This window comes from Anomaloglossus baeobatrachus, chromosome 4 (genome assembly GCF_048569485.1).
Source record: "Anomaloglossus baeobatrachus isolate aAnoBae1 chromosome 4, aAnoBae1.hap1, whole genome shotgun sequence".
Classification (NCBI taxonomy): Eukaryota; Metazoa; Chordata; class Amphibia; order Anura; family Aromobatidae; genus Anomaloglossus; species Anomaloglossus baeobatrachus.
Window position 1 is genome coordinate 392,103,164 of NC_134356.1, and position 20,418 is coordinate 392,123,581.

At 42.8% G+C, this 20,418-nt stretch overlaps 1 protein-coding gene across 5 annotated transcripts in view; it reads left to right on the forward strand.

The window, feature by feature from the left end:
* The window catches only part of SEPHS1 (selenophosphate synthetase 1), a 94,710-nt gene that overhangs the window by 72,524 nt on the left and 1,768 nt on the right, over positions 1–20,418 (forward strand). For all 5 annotated transcript variants that reach the window (XM_075345259.1, XM_075345261.1, XM_075345263.1 and 2 more), the window contains 2 exons: positions 577–676; positions 19,035–19,247. In XM_075345259.1, coding sequence (XP_075201374.1) covers positions 577–676; positions 19,035–19,247 — 313 coding nt within the window. The remainder of the gene's footprint in view (positions 1–576; positions 677–19,034; positions 19,248–20,418) is intronic.

A 20,418-nucleotide genomic window follows, 5' to 3' on the forward strand; every position in this document is an offset into this window, starting at 1 on the left:
TGCTCTGATCAACAGTCAGTCTATTTCACTGCCTTACTAAGATACAGGACTATGTAATGTGATAATGATCTCTGTATACTGCTGCGCAACTAAGGAACGTTTCCATTTTTAAAGAACTACAAGACCAGTGCTAACACAGCATATCATTGTGATCATTCTCCAGATCTTACATACAAGTAACCCCCACATTAAAGGGGTTTTCCCAAGATTACAAGTTATCCCCTATTCATAGGACACGGGATAACTTGCTGATTGCTGAGGCCCAACTGCTGGGACCCCCAATAATCCTGAGTACAGAGCTCCAGGACCCAAAGACTGCATAGTCTTGAATGATGCATAGTTGCACATGCTTGGCCTTCCAATCCATTTTTTTGTCAGAGAGTGGCAGAAAAATCAGAGTACTGCACTCTGCTGTTTCCGACAATCACATTGACCGAGAATGAAGTGGAGGCCAATCCTCCATTCAAAAGGGATTTCCCACCAACTTGCTGTTCTTTGTGTAACTTACAAAGATTGAGACACCATGTGATATTTTGTATTAATTTTTGAATTCTATTTCTTTTTCAACACCACCAGCCAGAAAAATGGAATAAAATAAAGCTGGTCGTTACACAAGAAGATGTGGAGTTAGCATATCAGGAGGCAATGATGAACATGGCACGGTTAAACCGAACAGGTACTGCTTATTTTATGTGTTGCCGATCTGTTGCTGTTTTCTAAATTTACAGGAGTTGTCCACTACTTGGAGAACTCCTTCTCATTCCTCATGTTCGCCCCCTATAAAAAAACCAAAGTATATATTCGACTCTGGTGACAGTGCGGTTCCAGTGATGTTAGAACTCTCATTCCCAGGGCCCACATAACATTGTTATGACACACTAGCCCCGTGACCAGTCTGCACCGATTTCTGTCTCCCCAGCTTCTGATGGTTAAATCACTAATAGGGGGGCACGGTGGCTCAGTGGTTATCACTGCAGTCTTGCAGCGCTGGGGTCCTGGGTTCAAATCCCACCAAGGACACCATCTGCAAGGAGTTTGCGTGGGTTTCCTCCGGCTTCTCCGGTTTCCTCCCACATTCCAAAAACATACTCATAGGGAACCTAGATTGTGAGCCCCAATGGGGACAGTGTTGCCATTGTATGTAAAGCGCTGTGGAAATAACAGCGCTATATAAATGAATAAATATTATTATATTATACATTATATAATAGGAAGTGAGTGCTGCGGATGCACTTATGCACTTACTGAGTTGTGTGCTGCCATTTTGATAAAATCAGCATTTTCTCTGCTGCAGATCTAGTAGTTATATGGAACTTATGAATATACTGGACTACCTGGCAGCAGGCCAAGTAGTCCTCTAATCGCTGGAATCAGGATCTCTGCTCCTACGTCATGGTGCTCTCAGATTAGGTGTTAAAAATCAGGTGACAGATCTCTTTAACCACATGAAGGTGGGAAGAAGGAAGTGAATGTTGATTGGTCCCATGGCTTGTGTGTCATAACAATGTCATGTGTTCCTCGGGAACCAAAGTTCCGACATCGCTGAACTGTGGCGGCACTGGAGGTGAGTATAGGCTTTGTTTTCATGTGGGCGCACATGGGGAAAGAAGGGGTATTCCAAGTAGTGGGCAAGCTCTTTAACATTGACAAGTTGAGAACCCTGACAAAAATGAAAATAAAATATAGCTTTTATTCATGTGTGTTTAAAGATAAAAAATATTCCTGATCTCCAAACTTGCACTTAATATAGAACTGGATGAAAAAAAAAAAACATTTTGTATATCAACCATGGTACCTGAAGATGTAGACGTAGAGAATCTGTGCGCTCGATTTTCTAATGTAAAGTTAAGACATGATTGTAATGGAGCTGTAATACTGATTGGTGGATCAATGCACTTTATTGTTTTTCTGTAATCACCATTTGAAGTTTTCCGGTAATTAGGTTTCGGTGCACAGGGGCCGGACAGTACACTAACAAGAGACAACAATATCCAGCTTCATAAAAATGCAAAAACTTTATTTGAAAAACTGTAAAAAAGATTCCATGTTATGGAGATTTAAGGCTAAAAGCATTGTGCGTTAGGTCCTTTGGCTTGCGTTCAAAACGCGTTGCTTGTCAGTCTCTATGACATAGATTCTTTTTTAATGTTCTTCAAATAACGTTTTTCCATTTTTATGAAACTTGATGTTTTTTTCTCATATTTTGGATTATCACATGTGATCGCAAAGGAATTCCCGGCTTCAACACTCCCTGAGCCGCATGGGGAGCTATATCATTCTTTTTTTTATTTTTTCCTCTCCCTGTCTGTGACTCCTCCGCCCCTCTGTCTGCCTCCTGTCTGTGAATAACATGTCATTGCTGAGATTTCATTCAGCAGAGGCAGGTTATTCACAGAAAAGCTTTTCTCACACATTGCGTTTTTGCGGCATTTTTTTTTTTTCTGCAGCCAAAATCTGCTCTTTTGTCAGTTTTAAAGCTGCTTACAAAAGAAGGTTTTGCGTAGTTTTGTTTGTGTAGACTAATGTGTAATTTGTCTAAAGTACATGTTTCAATAAAGTTCACATGTTGGTCTTTCAAACACACAGCAGTTTACCTTTTCAGGCAGGAAAAAAGCATGAGATTTCTGAAAGTTCGTAGCTTTTGCTGGTATTGTAAAAAGCAGCTTTTACTTTAAAAAAAAAAAAAAAAACACTTCAAAAACGTAACCCTAAGGGGTACTTTGCACGTTGCGACATTGCTAGCATCGGCTAGCGATGCCGAGCGCGATAGTATCTGCCCCGTCGCACATGCGATATCTTGTGATAGCTGCCGTAGCGAACATTATTGCTACGGCAGCGTCACATGCACATACCTGCCCTGTGACGTCGCTCTGGCCGGCGACCAGCCTCCTTCCTAAGGGGGCGGGTCGTGCGGCGTCACAGCGACGTCACACGGCAGGCGGCCAATAGAAGAATGTGTGTCACTTTCGATTTGACCCCGACAATATCGCAGTAGCGATGTCGCAGCGTGCAAAGTACCCCTAAGGGCGGCTTTGCACGTTGCGACATTGCACGTGCGATGTCGGTGGGGTCAAATCGAAAGTGACGCACATCCGGCGTCGCAGTTGATATCGCAACGTGCAAATCCTTTTTGATACGATGAACGAGCGCAAAAGCGTCGTTATCGTATCATCGCTGCAGCTTCCGACATTTCCATAATGCCGGTGCAGCGACCGGTACGATGTTGTTCCTCGCTCCTGCGGCAGCACACATCGCTGTGTATGAAGCCACAGGAGCGAGGAACTTCACCTTACCTGCCGCCGGCTGCAATGAGAAGGACGGAGGTGAGCGGGATGTTTACATCCTGCTCATCTCCGCCCCTCCACTTCAATTGGCCGCCTGCCGTGTGACGTCGCTGTGACGCCGCACGACCCGCCCCCTTAGGAAGGAGGCGGGTCGCCGGCCAGAGGGACGTCGCACGGCAGGTATGTGCGTGTGAAACTGCCGTAGCGATAATAATCGCTACGGCAGCTTTCACTAGATATTGCACGTGCGACGGGGGCGGGACTATCGCTGCAGCATCGGTAACACATTGTTACCGATGTCGCAGCGTGCAAAGCCCGCCTAAGGCCCTGTGCGCACACTGCGTTTTTACCCGCTTTTTTGGCATTTTTGCTGCAGAAATTTCTTGAGAAAATGGTTGTAACCTTTCTGCAGACATTGCCCAGCAAAACCTATGGAGAAAAAAAATAGCTGTGCGCACACTGCTTTTGTTTCTCAAGAACATTCTTTCTGCAGAATTTCTTAAGATAAAGATTGGGCATGTCACTTCTTTTCTGCAGGTACCTGCGTTTTTTGCCATAGATAATGGTAAAAAATGCAGAGACCACCCTGCGGCAAAACCGCATGCGCTTTTTGGTGCATTATCGGTGCGTTTTTTTTTAACGCAAGTTCGCTAATCTTTCAAACTCTCAAGAAATTTCTTGAGAAAAATCCTTTTTCTAGTGCGCACAGGGCCTACCCTTGCACTCCATGATGCCGCATTTCCTGACAGCAGCTTGGATTTGCGAGCCTTTTGAGCTGTCAATGTTGTGAAGCAGCAACACACATGCCAACAACTTCCCACGCTGTTTTTTTTTTGATTGCCACTTGTAATTCCTTTATTGTTGAAGCAGAAGTGTCTTCGGTAATTGTTGTCTTATGTGACGTGAATTCTTGTAATAAAACGCCTTTTGTATCCCTATAAAACTGTTGCCGTGATCTTTGCAGCTTACTGCTGGACACACAATTTCTTTGGAGTTGGTGGCCTCTAGTGCTTTCATTGAATGGACTCATGTTTGGTCTCGGGATCTAGGTGGTGTCTATACACATTCCTAAATTCTCTTGGCTAAATTACAGATATTTTTTTTGATCCGGAATCAACGTATGTGGCACCCACCTTTTTGACATCTTCAAAACATCGTATAATACTGGAAACCATACTAACTGAAATGCCTAATTCTTGCGTTATAATACAAACTTTGACCTGATGATCTTCCAAAATCATAGCCTCTACTTTTTGGAACATTTCCCCCTGAAGATGCTTTGATAGGTTCTCTGATCGAGTTATCTTCAATTGATTCTCTACCCATTTAAACTGCTTGGCCCAAAACTTGGTAGTAGGAAGGTGCATCATCACTATATACAGCAATCATCCTTTCAGGGATTTCTTTAGGCTTCTTTTCTTCCCTTTTAAGGAATTTAGTCACGTAGCGACGCTCCAAATTTCTCGCTTTCTTTGTACATCTGCTCTGTACTGCACTTACCATCCTGTCACTTCTAGTGCTTTCATCAGTGAACTTCTACAGTGTCTGAACATGTACAGAAAAGCTCAGCTCTCTAAAACTGACAGTACATGCTGGGGTAGATACCGTAACTTACTGAACACCTCTTGTATAAGTACAGGGAATTAGTGGTTGGCTTTCTTTTACCAGTATGTTTTAAGTTTGTCATTGACACGCATAAGAAATAATTGCGCTATCTGTTGGCTTTTCTGTAGGGTTTGTTTTTTTTATCTTATTCCAGTGGACACTACCCCCTCCCCCAATATCCCATCTTAAACATTACCCAAGAGTTTTAAAACTAAAATCTCTTTGCTACTACCCATCTACTTTTAAACCTATAGAAGTTTGTCCCGGCCTTCTCAGTATTGCTGTGTGGGCGTGTCTGCCGATCTTACATCACCAGTGCACCTGCTGGTCTGCTTCCATCAAAAGGAGCTTGACTCATGAGGTCAGCAGAGCAGAATGTAGGGGGCGGTCGCAGGAGGTCTCTGACATGGCCGGCTTGTCATGTTAGCAGATGCTCTGAGGCACTGTGTGCTGATTTATTGCACCAGCTTGAACCTTCCCATGTCTCAGGTCTACCAGTGGGAGTCATCAGCTCCTGCATCACCCAATCTGTAGGAAAGTTCAGGCTGCAGCAGTAACTAACAGTGAGCTCCTTAGTCTGACTGCTCCTTAGTCTGGCTCCAGGACATCATATATCACATAGACTAATGCCTGCTTTACACGAGACGAGCTATCGTGTGATGTGTCGTCGGGGGTCACGGTTTTCGTGACGCACATCCGGCATAGCGCACGACGTCGTCTCGTGTGACCCCTCCGAGCGATGCAGTATCGCTCACAACTCGTGAGTCGTGTACTTGTTTACTTTCAAAATATCGTTTATTTTTAATGGCGCAGGTTGTTCATCGTTTCCGAGGCAGCACACGTTGCTCCATGTAACACCACAGGAACGATGAACACAGCTTACCTGCGTCCCGCGGCACCCGCCGGCTATGTGAAAGGAAGGAGGTGGGCGGGATGTTTACATCCCGCTCATCTCCGCCCCTCCGCTTCTATTGGCCGGCTGCCGTGTGACGTCGCTGTGACGCCGAATGTCCCTCCCACTTCAGGAAGTGGACGTTCGTCGCCCACAGCGAGGTCGTCCGGAAGGTAAGAGCGTGTGACGGGGGTTAAACGAGTTTGTGCGCCATGGGCAGCGATTTGCCAGTCACGCAAAACCGACGGGGGCGGGTATGATCGCTCGTGCTATCACACGATAGATCGACTCCTGTAAAGCAGGAATTAGTCATACATTATATTATTCAAGTCCTGTAGACAGGTCCAGTAATGATCAGTCAGTGCATATATATTGTATAAATGCACATATAGTATATTACATACAGTGTACATGAAATATATATCACTGATATATCTTATACATCAGATATTATATACAAGATATGTGATGTTGTAATATTTTATGTCCACAGTCATGGTGTAATATATATCATTACATATTCTCCTGTATATGACATCTGATGTATGTATCACAGTATAATATATACCAATCACATAATAATTTGTATACTCTATTTAATATCCTATGTGCACAGACATCCAATGTTATTTTACAATAAACATCCATCAGGGTACAATCATAATATAGAAAGAAAGCCACGGAAAAAACATCCGAGATGAACCGTGGATAGAAATGCAAACCACATGGATCAAATGCAAAAACAGGAGGACAAAGTGGGTAATATGCAAAATATTACATATATTTTTTAAATATATAGGTATGTATGGCAGAGAAGGTAAAACAAAGGCATGAAAATGCTGGCACTAGAAGGTTACAAGGAGTACTGTGGGTACATAATCACAATCATGATTGTTGTTATTGTACTTACCCATGCAACCTATCATGATTGTGATTATGTACCCACAGTACTCCTTGTAACCTTCTAGTGCCAGCATTTTCATGCCTTTGTTTTACCTTCTCTGCCATACATACCTATATATTTAATAAATATATGTAATATTTTGCATATTATCCACTTTGTCCTCCTGTTTTTGCATCCAATGTTATTTACAGGATAATATGTGAATGGTGTAATATCTGCTTTATGTAGAGATAGTATAATATATGTCATCACATATATTACCTGCATATAATGTCTGTAGAAAGTATGATAAATACATCACATACAGTGTTATCCCATATATAACATCTGATGTGTGTACAAATAGTATAAAATATATTAGTCACATATAATGCTGTACATTGTATGTGATATACTATGCGCACAGCTGTTATATACAGTGTAATATGTGATGGTATGATATCTAACATCTGTAGTCACAGTGTATCTTCTACTAGTCACATAGTATATTACATCCAGTATACAGGAAAATGTGATTGTGATTGGTGTGTGTGATAAACTGAGTACAGACAGTTCATATTATACCAGTCACATATATGTATATAACATTGGATGTCTATGCATATAGTATAGTAAATACAGCATACAGATTAATATAACGTGCTGACTACAGACATCCGATGTCATATACAGGATATGCGATCGTGTTTCCTATACTATGACTACAGACTTCGGATTTTCTACCATTCTATGTACATAGTATATTACATCCAGTATACAGGCGAATGTGATTGGTGTGTGTGATAAACTGACAGTTGATATTATACCAGTCACATACTGTATATGTATATAACATTGGATGTCTATGCACATAGTATAGTACATACAGCATACAGATTAATATGATGTGCTGACTACAGACATCCAATGTCATCATATACAGGATATGCGATTGTGTATACTGTACTATGACTACAGACGTCGGATTTTCTACCATTCTATGTACAGTACAGACCAAACGTTTGTACACCCCTTCTTATTCAAAGAGTTTTCTTTATTTTCAGGACTCTGAAAATTGTAGATTCACATTGAAGGCATCAAAACTATGAATTAAAACATGTGGAATGAAATACTTAAAGTGTGAAGCAACTGAAAATATGTCTTATAGTCTAGGTTCTTCAAAGTAGCCACCTTTTGCTTTGATTACTGCTTTGCACATTTCTGGCATTCTCTTGATGAGCTTCAAAAGGTAGTCACCGAAAATGGTTTTCCAACAGTCTTGAAGGAGTTCCCAGAGATGCTTAGCACTTGGCCCTTTTGCCTTCACTCTGCGGTCCAGCTCACCCCAAACCATCTCGATTGGGTTCAGGTCTGGTGACTGTGGAGACCAGGTCATCTGGCGTAGCACCCCATCACTCTCCTTCTTGGTCAAATAGCCCTTACACAGCCTGGAGGTGTGTTTGGGGTCATTGTTTTGTTGAAAAATAAATGATGGTCCAACTAAACGCAAACCGGATGGAATAGCACGCCACTGCAAGATGCTGTGGTAGCCATGCTGGTTCTGTATGCCTTCAATTTTGAATAAATCCCCAACAGTGTCACCAGCAATGCACCCCCACACCATCACACCTCCTCCTCCATGCTTCCCGGTGGAAACCAACCATGTAGAGTCCATCCGTTCACCGTTTCTACAAAGACACGGTGGTTGGATCCAAAGATCTCAAATTCGGACTCCTTAGACCAAAGCACAGATTTTTCCACTGGTCTAATGTCCATTCCTTGTGTTCTTTAGCCCAAACAAGTCTCTTCTGCTTGTTGTCTGTCCTTAGCAGTGGTTTCCTAGCAGCTATTTTACCATGAAGGCCTGCTGCACAAAGTCTCCTCTTAACAGTTGTTCTAGAGAAGAGAAGGTGTGTCCAAACCTACAGGAAATTATTTGACTGATATACGATATCTGTAGCTTCAGTATATCCTACACCAGTGTATTATCCTATAGTATCTGTTAAATGTATATATTACTCTATAAAGTCTTTATTGTGTGTAAATGTCCCCTCAGAATTGTAAAGCACTGCAGAATATGTTGGCACTAAATAAAAAAAAATATTTCTAATCCTGTAAACTGCATGTATTATATTGTGCTATCAGATGTGTATACAGAATTATAATTGTCAGTATATATGGTATTATACTTTGACTATAGACATTACACCAGTGTTATTTTATCTTGTATAAAACCTCTGCTGTCTGTGCACAAAGTATAGCACATACAGTGTACAGAATGTGACTGGTATAGATCAGTGATATATAATCATGTACCCTATATACCATCTGATGTCTGTGCACATCATGTATTACATGAAGTATACTGGATATTATGTGACTTATATGAAACAGTGTGAGCACTGACATCAGATATTACGGTACAAGATTATGTATCACTGATCTGTCATATACCAGTCACTTATTATGCTCCATATTTCTAAATGCAATCAGGTCTACTACAAGGAAAGAATATTAACTGTATGTCACTTATATTCTGCTTTAAAAAAGCCTCCCGTTAACTTTTTTTTTCCCCTAATCCTGTGTAGATGTTAGTGTAGTGTAATTGTGTTAATATACTCACTGGTTGCCATCTTCCCCGGTGTCCAGCGCTGTTTCGCTCCTCTTCTGTGTCCTGACAGCTCTTCAGACTCTCGGGGTCACACTACACTCTATTTGACCTGGAATTTTCTTTTGCAATGTAAGTTGATAGAGCCTTGTTCTCCATAGACTTGCGTTGTAGAAGCCACTTCTGGGCCATACCGAGCCCAGTCTGAGTCGGAGAGTCTGAAGAGCGGTCAGGTGACACAGAAGAGGAGCGGAACAACGCTGGACACCGGGGCAGATGGCGACCAGTGACTATAAAACACACTGGCACTACACTAACCATTTTAAAGGTTTAGACAAAAAAAAGGTAGTGATGCTTCTTTTGATGGACTGTTTTGTCTATGTGAATTAATAAGGATGACCTACAGTTTCCAATCCATACACCCTCCATTTTCTGGGGTGTGGTCCTATTTCTATAGTTGCTCTGAATAGTGATAGTCTGCTATGCGCACACTGTCATGATTCCTCTGTATTCCCAGCATAGTGATAGGAAGTATGCGATTTGCATAGTTGAGGTCACGAGCATTTGGCATTTATCCCTTCATTACTCCAACTTTATCTTTTTAAAACCTTCTGATCTCTACTCCCTTTAAGAAGTATCTGGAAGTAAATGCAATAAGGATGGGCCACTGTTCAAGGGCCACTGCTGTGTTATTAGCCTCCAGGCCATAATTTGCCAGCCAGCCCCTTAGGCTAAGTTCACACACTGAGTTTCTTTGACACTGCGTTTTTGTGCATTTTTTGATGCAAAAAACGCACCCGCGGCAAAAACGCATGCGTTTTTACCGCGTTTTGGTGCGCTTTTTGCTCACTGCGTTTTTATGCATTTTTTTATCCGTGAACAATGCCATTAAAGATTGTTGAAAAAAAAAAGAAAAAAGGTCTGATGTCATTTCCTTCTTCAATATGTTCTTCATTCTCCACAAGGGTATGCAGGAGAGCATACAGCTGCAGAACTACAAGGCTCAGCATGCTCCATCCAGGACTGTATGCTGGAGGGAGAGTCAGGGGGAGCAGACCTACAAGGCTTAGCATACTCCATCCACTAGTGGATGCAGGAGAGCAGACAGCAGCTGCAGAACTACAAGGCTCAGCATCCTCCATCCAATAGTGTATTCAGGAGAGCAGACAGCAGCTGCCGAACTACAAGGCTCAGCATCCTCCTTTCAGGACTGTATGCAGGATTTCTTTGCCCCCCCAAAAAATGACGTGGGCTTCGCCATATTTTTGTATGCTAGCCGGAACCAAAAATATAGGTAAGCCCCCTTTTTTTTTTTTTTAATTATTTCATGAATTTCATGAAATAATTAAAAAAAAAAATGACGTGGGCTTCGCCCAATTTTTGTGTCCAGCCAGGTACAACTAGGCAGCTGGGGATTGGAATCCGCAATGCAGGGTGCCCAAGCTTTCTGGGCACCCCCGCTGCGAATTGCAGTTCGCAGCCACCCCAGAAAATGGCGCTTTCATAGAAGCGCCATCTTCTGACGCTGCATCCAACTCTTCCAGCTGCCGGGTGGCTCGCTGGGTAATAATGGGGTTAGGGCTAGCTGTGTATTATCAGCTGGCCCTAACCCGAAATTTATGGTGTCACACCAATATTAGACATGGCCACCATGAATTTCTAGTAAAGATAAAAAAAAAAAAACCAACACACAGAAAAATATTTTTATTAGAAATAAAACAACACAATTAGTGACTCCATCTTTATTGAAATAAAGAACCCCCCTCCGCAGTAATCCTGGGTCAAGGGTCCCGCGCCGTCCAATCCGGATCCAATATCATTTGATCGGTTTGCTGGAAGGTAAAGCGATCAGATGATGTGTCAGGTTCAAGGCCTGAATCACATGACACAGCAGCTGATTTGTATAAAAGCCGTTTATACAATCAGCTGATGCATCAGTGCAAAAAAAAAACCCAACAAACTAAACACTTCTGTGCAGCGTCGGACTGGCTACCGGAGGAATCTCCAGTAATGCCAGGCCTGGATTCAGGTACCTGCACTGCACTCCGGAGCTCTCACCTGAGCTCCGGCGTGCAGCCTGGACTTTACAGCGAGCGCCGAGTGATTGATTCCCCGGCACTTGTGGTTCAGTTCATGACAGCTGCAGACATCCCGGGCTAATCTCGGGTGCTCTCACCTGAACTCCGGAGATCACCCTGGCCTGTCTGCAGCTGTCATTAAATGACTGCAATCGCCGGGGAATCTGTCACTCGGCGCTCGCTCGCTGTACAGTCTAGGCTGATGCATCAGTGCAAAAAAAAAAAACCCAAAAAAACAAAACAAACAACTACACACGTCCGTGCTGACTACCGTCCCACTGCAGGAGCTGCCGGTAATCAGTGATGAAGTCTTCTGACGGCATGGAGCATGGCACCGTGAGTCTGCAGACAGGTGAGTATGAGATTTTTTCTACTGTTCACTTTTGATTTAGTAGCCACTTCCACCTCCTGCACGGGAGCGGACATGGCACCGGGCGGGAAATGGAAGCAGCGGTGGCGGTACCGGGAGGATTCACGCTTCTGTGTTTACTGACAGAAGGAATCTCCTCTTCCTGTACATGTCACTTTACTACCCACCCCTTGCGTTTATAGCTGCGTTTTTAGTCATAAAAACGCACTAAAACGTGCAATTTGCGGTTTTCATTGCATTTTTGAACATCTCATTGAACTCAATGGGTGGAAAAGCGCAGTGAAAAACGCAAAAATAATTGACATGCTGCGTTTTTGTGGTGCCCACAAAAACGCAGCTAAAAAAAACGCTGTATGCAGACAGCAAAAATGAAAACTCATAGACTTTGCTGAGGAAGCAAATTCATGCAGTTTTCTGAGCAAAAACGCACCCGAAAAATGCGCAAAAACGCCGCGAAAAACTCACTGTGTGAATTTAACCTTACATTGTCCATTTCTGTTTGTCACCTGAGCTCAGTGATTCAACACTGGACACACTAGTTACCAGTCTGGACCATCAAATGACCGACCATAGGGGTAACACTGTTCTCATATGTAATGTCCACAGGACAACAACCTTTTTTAAGAAAAGATATTATAAATATTTATCATGTCATTGTGTGCCTACATTATACAATTATTTTGCTGTCAGCAGCTGTTTATGTAATGGTTTAATCATTAAGTATTTTTCTACTGTATGTATAAAGATCAGTTTTACCAGCTAACCTTTACTCTAGTTACGTGGGGTAATAAAGATACTTAATCTTATCAGTGCTTGGGTGGGTGTGATGACTGTAGATTTTATTTTAAATGCTGATTTATATTTTTAACATAACATAGTTGTTTTTTTATTAGTGGATGTACATCCACTAAGCCTAGAGCTCCATGGAAAATTATGCCTGCAGTACAATTTCAAGCTACTGTGGCAGTCACTGACACATTTTGGAGGTTAGTAAATCTCACCAACTTGAGAATTCTGCATTAATTCTGAACCGGTCACAGTAAGAGTGAGTTTAAACAGAGCAAATCCACCAGAAACTGAGAAAATATTCACATCTAGTAATCCACAAATGGTGCAGAGATGAGTGTGAATATGCTGCTGCGAAACCTCCCCCCAAAACACACACCATAGTCCTTTCTTCTGGCACCCACATGGCTTACCTCTACCTGCATTCATATAAACCAACCTTCTGCAATGATATCTTTCCAAGGCCCCAGAAATTTGTGTTAGACATATGTTGGTAGGGGAAACATGGCAGTGCCAATAGAGATAAAAATGTTTCCTTATTTGAAACTTTTCAAAGTGTTGGCTTTTTCTCAGAGTGTGTGCAGTCCTGTGTGATGGTGTGTGTTTCACACTGTGCCTGTCCTTGTCTGTTGGCCATTATACGTTTTGTTGAGGTTTTTTGTTTTGTTTCTTCAGACCATGTTATACATAGCCGGTTGGCCATGGCCGCTGGCTGGGTCAGGGCATCTGACGTTTGTGCGCTACCTGGTTTATTAGCTTAATTGTTGGGTGCTCGTCCACCGGCAGAATAGTCCCTCCCCAATCCCCTCTCACCAGCGATTCACCACTGCAACCAGCCTTCATACCTATCCTGATGAAATTACGTTGTCGGTTTGCGCCCATCTACTTGCCAATCAGCATGGCCTGTGTTTTCACCTCTCGGATAATCAGTGTGACTGGCAAGTCCTCAGCCAATCAGAGCAGATGATTGAGCGCCTGCAGGCCCTGCCCCATCCACTTCCCGTGGTCTTGGCGGTCTGCATTTTTCCTGAATATTTCTGCAGGATTGTTTATCCAGCTGTCCATCCTTTGCTCCGTTCGTGGCATCTGCACTACCTGTGCACTTTCAGCAGCTGTGGTCACAGCCTAGTAGGCTGTTTCCTGCTAGGTGGCCCGACATAGTGGACAAAGACAACCAGATTGCTCAAGCAAGCATATACTGGTGTTCAGCGTCTTTGGATGAGGCCAGTTGCTCTGATCAGGTGGCAAGCAATCGTGTGGCTCTCTGCTGCATTCTGTGGCTCACCCCCTGGAAGGCGGATCTTGCTGCTTTTTTTTTTTTTTTGTATGCTTTATTTAGCAATAAAACTTTAACATGACTAGGAAATGAATAGCCAAACAATTTTGACAGAATGAAAGTAGACAATTATATCACAATAAAGTCAAACAAGGAAAAGAGGACAGTTATAATTTATATTAGATGACCATTCACACCCACCCAAAAGGGCATCAAGTCACAATTAGCCTTAGGGTGCATGCCCATGATCAGTATTTGCAGCGTTTTGGATTCAGCATGCTTCACCTGCATCCAAACCGCTGCAGTGTACAGTACAAGCATAGTGGACGGGATCTTTATAAATCCCATGCCCACTATGCTTCTTTTTTCCGCAGCAAACACTGACCTGTGGTGCATCTTTCCAGACCGCAGCATGTCAATTGTTTGCGGAATTGCCTGCATCTTCCGTAGGGAGAACACAAGCAAGAGACCGCAGCGCACTGAACCCTCATCGTGGGTACTGACAGCTGTGGTCTCCTGCTTTCTTCTGTGGAGGAGACATGTTGCCCCGCTGGTCAGGACTCGCTGCGTTCTGAACGCAGTGAGTCCTAATCGTGGGCACATACCTTTTAGAAATGCAGAGGAACAAACTGAGAGGGATAGTTTTCTTCCACAACAGTGGTATACATGCTGTAGCAGCCTTTAGCAGAAATTTTACAAGAGAGCGTTTGTAGGAGGATATAGATATTCCACAAAGCTGAATGAGGAAGAGCACAGGACTCATATCTGAAGTAAGGCCTATGACAATCGAATCACACTTCTCACTTTGGTCCGAAACAACCGTAAAACTGCACAAGACCAAGAATGTGAAGAAAATCACCTTCATGAGATCTACACCTCAAACACCTTGAGTTAGTAGATGAGAACATTTTGTTTAACTTTGTCGGGACCCTATACCATCTTGACAAAACTTTATATGTTTCCTGCAATTGTGCACTTAGTGAGAATTTATATGCCAAGGATACAACTTTAACTCTGTGTTCTGATAAGAGGGAAATAATAACCAAATCCTCCTCCCACTGTAAAAAGAATCTGGGTGGGATGGTTGATTCATCGGATTAACCAACATAGTATACTGATGAAAGTGTATGACATATCTCTTTTTTCACAGAGATTTCAAAAACTGATGATGCCTATACTGAGCATAGCTTGGAAGGGAACGCCATCTTCCCAATTGAGTTGAAATTATGTCCTGTAAAGTTTCACGAGATGGCCAGTCTCTATCCACTTCAATTTGATTAGCCCTAAACCTTGGGTAACATATAATTCCCAATAAAAATATTTTTATTAATAAAAGTTAAAATCACACCACAAACCAAAATGATAAAGTTAATGTTGCATGCACTTTATTAATTGTTTGGGGTTGACATTAACGTTAATTAAAAAATATTCTTATTGGAATTTGTTACACATTTCTAGTTCATTCCCATTGATATCAGTTATCACCTGATCCCGCGCTGTCATAACACATTGGCGCCCCGTGATCGCGTCATATGGCCATCCATGGCGACTGGGAACTGTGCAATCCCTGCCAGAGCATGGTCGATCGTGCTGTTAAATTTGACAACACTAAGGGGTTAACAGGCGCTGGAAGATCAGAAAACCACCCGTGCCTGTTAGCTGCACATGTCTGCTGATGTGCGGGGATGACCGTGGGCTCGCCAGAGGGAGGCAGCCTAGGACGTATATATACATCATAGGTCGTGAAGGGGTTAATCTCGGGAAACCCAAACCATGCCTATTTTTAGGTAGATATAAAAGGGACCATACAATTCTAGCTGGTTTATTTGCCCCAAAACAGCCTATAGTGTTTACCTGAAAATAAAACAGGACCTTCTATTATTTTTTGCTCCTAAAGATGGGTTGTGGATTATTTTCAAGGGATTTTTTTTTCCCATGAAACACAATCAACATTTTATTCTTGAACAAAAAAAAAAAATCAATATTTATTCAAATAGTCATATTGCATTTTGGAACATCAACGTAACTCTCCAACACACACACACACACACACACACACACACACACACACACACACACACACACACACACACACACACCCACACACCCACACCAGCCTATCTCCTCTTCAGCTTTAGACACCTGCACTTTTGGTGACAACCTAGTCACATGACGTGATTTCACAAAGGTCCTTAAGCAGTTTTATCAACAGGATATAAACACTGTGGCCCCTAGGAGAATGAAGGCCCTGTAAAATTACCCAGTTTGCTCTCTTCCCCCTAATGCTAGTCCTGCATATCAGCCTGTCTCATATTCCGTTCTTTTAGACTCCTGAAATGTCACATGACTGTGAAGTCATCAAAGGTCTTTTAAACAATCTTAACCCCAGAATACAACTGCTGGGGTACGTAAAAGAGTGGGGGTCTGGCAAAAATTGCACAGTTTCACTCCCCCTAATGCCAGCCCTGACTGTAACTAGGGCTTATTTTTAGAATAGGGATTATATTTCAAGCATACTCTGAAAATCCTGTAAAATCTTGCTAGGTCTTATTTTCGGGGTGTGTCTTATTTTCAGAGAAATGCAGTAGTTGCAGAGAATCAACTGATTTAAAAAAGGATCGAAGACGTTTAATAGGCAGAGTCTGAAGGAGATATAAAATATGAGGAAGGACATTCATTTCAATAATTTCACATCCTGATCTCGTTTCTATGGGATTTCTTACAGGTCTTCTGTTTTAGGGTTCTCAACTGTTCTTGACCATGATGGACAAGAGCACGTTGCTCTCTGTCCAGGTTTAGCAGTATATATCGGCGTCGCGGGTCTCATCAGTTCCACGAATGTGTGACAAGCTACACACTCGGGAATTTCTTCCAGGTGGGTGGCCATCTCCTTCTCTTCCAGGATGCATGGCTAGGGTTGGCCAACAAAATCTGGATAAGAGAAGTCCTCTCCAGTTACAGCATTGTTTGCCATGCTCCTACATGAAAGGTTTTTCAGATTCCGTCCCTCCAGAAAACCCACCATAATATCCAGTTTTGTCCAGTCCATCACGTCCAATTTATCGGCAGATTCTGACGACAGACGAGTGTCCTCGGCTGGGGAGCAGTCTTCTGTCACTTCTCCTTCCATTCAGGGCTGATGAAAGAGATGGGACAGGCTGTTCCCAATCACTGCACTCAGAGCCATCCGCCTGACACTTCTTCACTGACTGTACCTGCTTTCGGGTTTACTCATATGGATTCAGTCCAACAATGTCATTGTTCTCTTATACATCAACCAACAGTGTGGAACTCTGAGTCGATTAGCCATGGAAGAGGTCACAAAGACTTTTGATTGAGAGGGATACTGTCCAGTACTGTTGATCTTGGCAATTCACATGCCCACAGTGGACAATTGGGTTGTTGATTTTTTACTTTTAAGCGACTAAAGGTTATCCATCGGAGAGTGCTTTATCCAGTAGTCTTCAGTCAGATTTTTATTTCAGTGGGTTCTCCATACATTGATCTAATGGCATCCAGGTTTAACCGCAACGTCCTAAGGTTTGTGACCATGTCATAAGATCGAAATGTGGATGTGGCTGATGTGTTGACAGTCCCTTGGTCACAATTCACCCGCCCATGCCTGTTTCCACCTTTACTGCTGCTACACAGGTTTCTCAAGAAGATTATGGCAGAAGGGTTGCCCATCATCCTAATCACGCCTGACTAGCTTCATAGATCCTACTATGTGGACTTGGTCAACATCCTGGCAGACGTCCTTGGGGTTCTCCCAGACCATCCAGATGATTTTTTTTTCCCAAGGGACTGCTCTGCCATCAGAATTCACAGTCATTCACTTTAACAAAATAGCTGTTGAAGCCATGATACTGAGGGCATCAGGCCTTTTGGATCCCGTTTTCCAGATTATGATTAAGTCATGAAGGCCCTCCTTGTGGCATATATGTTATTGCACTTGGAAGGACTATTTTTCTTGCTTTGAAACCAGCAGCGGTGCCACAATATCTTTCTTCTTGATGATGCTTCTCTCCTCTTTGCAATTGGGTGTGGACTCAGGACTCCACTTAGTTCCATCAGGGGCCAGGTTTCCGCCTTGGCCGTTCTATTTGTGAGATCTGCCTTGTTAAAAATCAAATCAAGAATTTTCTCCACAGAGTGGTTTCCACGAGGCCGCCATACCAGATTTCTTGATCCTTGGCATCTGAATCTTGTTTTGGATGTGCTTTTGTCACCTTCCTTTGCACTAGTTAGTGACGCCTCTCATTTCCATCTTTCTTGTAGGTTGGCTTTTCCTATAGCAAGTACCTCCATTAGGCGGTTTCTAAGCTGGCTGCCCTCTTGTCACTTGCTTTATCTCATCCTGCACCTGAACAAGGTGGTGGTGTGGCTGGTTGAGTCTTTTCCCTCAGATGGTTTTTGCTTTGCATCTTAATGACGACATATTCTTATTTTACTTGTGCCCCTCACCCTCTCATCTTACTGAGAGAGCTTTGCACATGCTGGAGGTTCCTATTTGTCAGCCACATCTCCATTTACAAGGTGAGATTCCTTATATGTCATTCTGGAAGACCCATACAGAGTACTGGCTGTCTCTAAGACGACATTCCTCCCTGGATTCAATCAGACAATCTCGAAGAATATAGGGTGCAGCTCAGATCTCCCCATTTAGGGTTAGGGCGCACTCTACATAGGCTGTTGTCGACTCCTGGGCTGTTCCTTACTGGGCATTTGTTTTGAAATGTTGTAAGGCAGATACTTGGTCATTGGTTCACACCTTTTCTACGTTTTACATGCACACACCATTGCTTCAGTAGGTATAGTCTGCTAGGGAGGAGCCGACATTTTTTTAATTATATGATTTGTTAGTGTCAGCCTCAAGGTGGCAGCAGACTTAACCAATAGTTCCTGGGTCCCCTTCCATTGAAGGATATTGGAAAAAAAAGATTTTATGTCAAGTACCAGAAATCTTCATTTAGACCAAGCTTTACCTCTGTAAACCAGTTATAAAAAGCATAAAAGCAGTTCTCAAGGGAGTTGGCAATCCCAAACTAGATTCTGATGTTCAACTATCACTGGTATTGTAGTAGAATATACTGTAAAAAAAAAAAAAAATGAAGTAGGCATATGTACCGTATTAACAGCCTTTTAGTATGTATTCAAGAATTGCTGAAATCCAATTTACTTGTTTCTTTTCTAATTTCATTCTTATCTGATCATACATTTTTAATATTGTTGTCTCTCACCTCTTTTTCTAGCTGCTGGTCTTATGCACACGTTTAATGCACATGCTGCTACTGATATAACAGGTTTCGGGATTTTAGGACATGCACAAAACTTGGCCAAACAGCAGCGGAATGAAGTTTCTTTTGTCATCCATAACCTTCCTGTTTTGGCGAAAATGGCCGCTGTTAGCAAGGCTTGTGGGAATATGTTTGGTCTTATGCATGGATCTTGCCCCGAGACGTCAGGTAAGTCACTAAAAGCCCCTCTCTCCACTACAAGAGGTTCGCTGGTAAAAATAAGTCCAAAACATATATATATTTTCATTTTTAAAATACTTGCAGGAAAACCTGTCCAATACCTTTTTTAAATATTACTTTAGCTTGCTTCTTGTCTGTTTTTCCTTTTTCATGTAAATTCTACACCCTCAGGATATTTAAAAGTAAAATGTGGCTCTAACTTGAGAATATTCTGTTTTTATTGAAAAACCATTTAACCCTTTAATGCCTTTTAACGGCGGTCGTTTAGTGACATTATACCTTAGGAGTCAGTGGGTAGCGCCCCCCGCTGGTGACCACTGTACATAACTGCTGACACCCGCGAGCACTGACCCCTGCAATACTGTTCTCAATGACGACAGCGGTATCTAAAAGGTTAAGAGATATAAAAATAGACATAAGACCTATTCTTGTAGTGCTGTCTATCTACCGCTCAGAAATCATAATAAGGCTTGATGCCATTTGTCCTCTATTCTCCACTGAGCGCTTACGTCTGGGTTTCTGTGTAAATCCCAAAATATACAATTCAGGCAAAAACCCCAATGGAACTACTCACTATAATAAGGCAGATGGAGTCGCTTTGTACTCGTCTGGTCTTTGTTTCAGCGGTGTTCCATCATTTAGGCATCTCTCTTTAACCCACAAGTGTGGACAAATACAGTTCTGTCAACATCACCTAAAAATGATCGATACCACCAGAACAGATGCCAAACGAAATCCAAAGTGTATCCATCTAACTCATTATAGTGAGTGGTTTCGTCTAAATTTGGGAGGAAAATGAGGGGTGCGTCTTAAAATGTGAATGTAGCTTACCGTGGGATGGAGAATGGGGGCTATGCTGGCTGTGGTGTGGGCTGTGTTGCGCAGGGTGGTGTGGCAGGTAAGATGCTCTGTCGGTGATGCTGGCTTCAAATAATGGCGCCTGGAGTCAGCGCATACGCAGGTGGGGCTCTCGGCTCAAGATTTCATCTGCACACGCGCCGCCTCCGGCCCATTGATCTCCCAGCAGTGGACTTAATAAAAATGGTGCCCAAAGGTGGCACATGTGCAGATGGGATCTCGGCTTGTCATTTAGCCTAGAGCTCAGTTTGCACCAGCGCCGACTCCGGGCGCCATTTCTTTGAAGCCCGCACCGCCGACA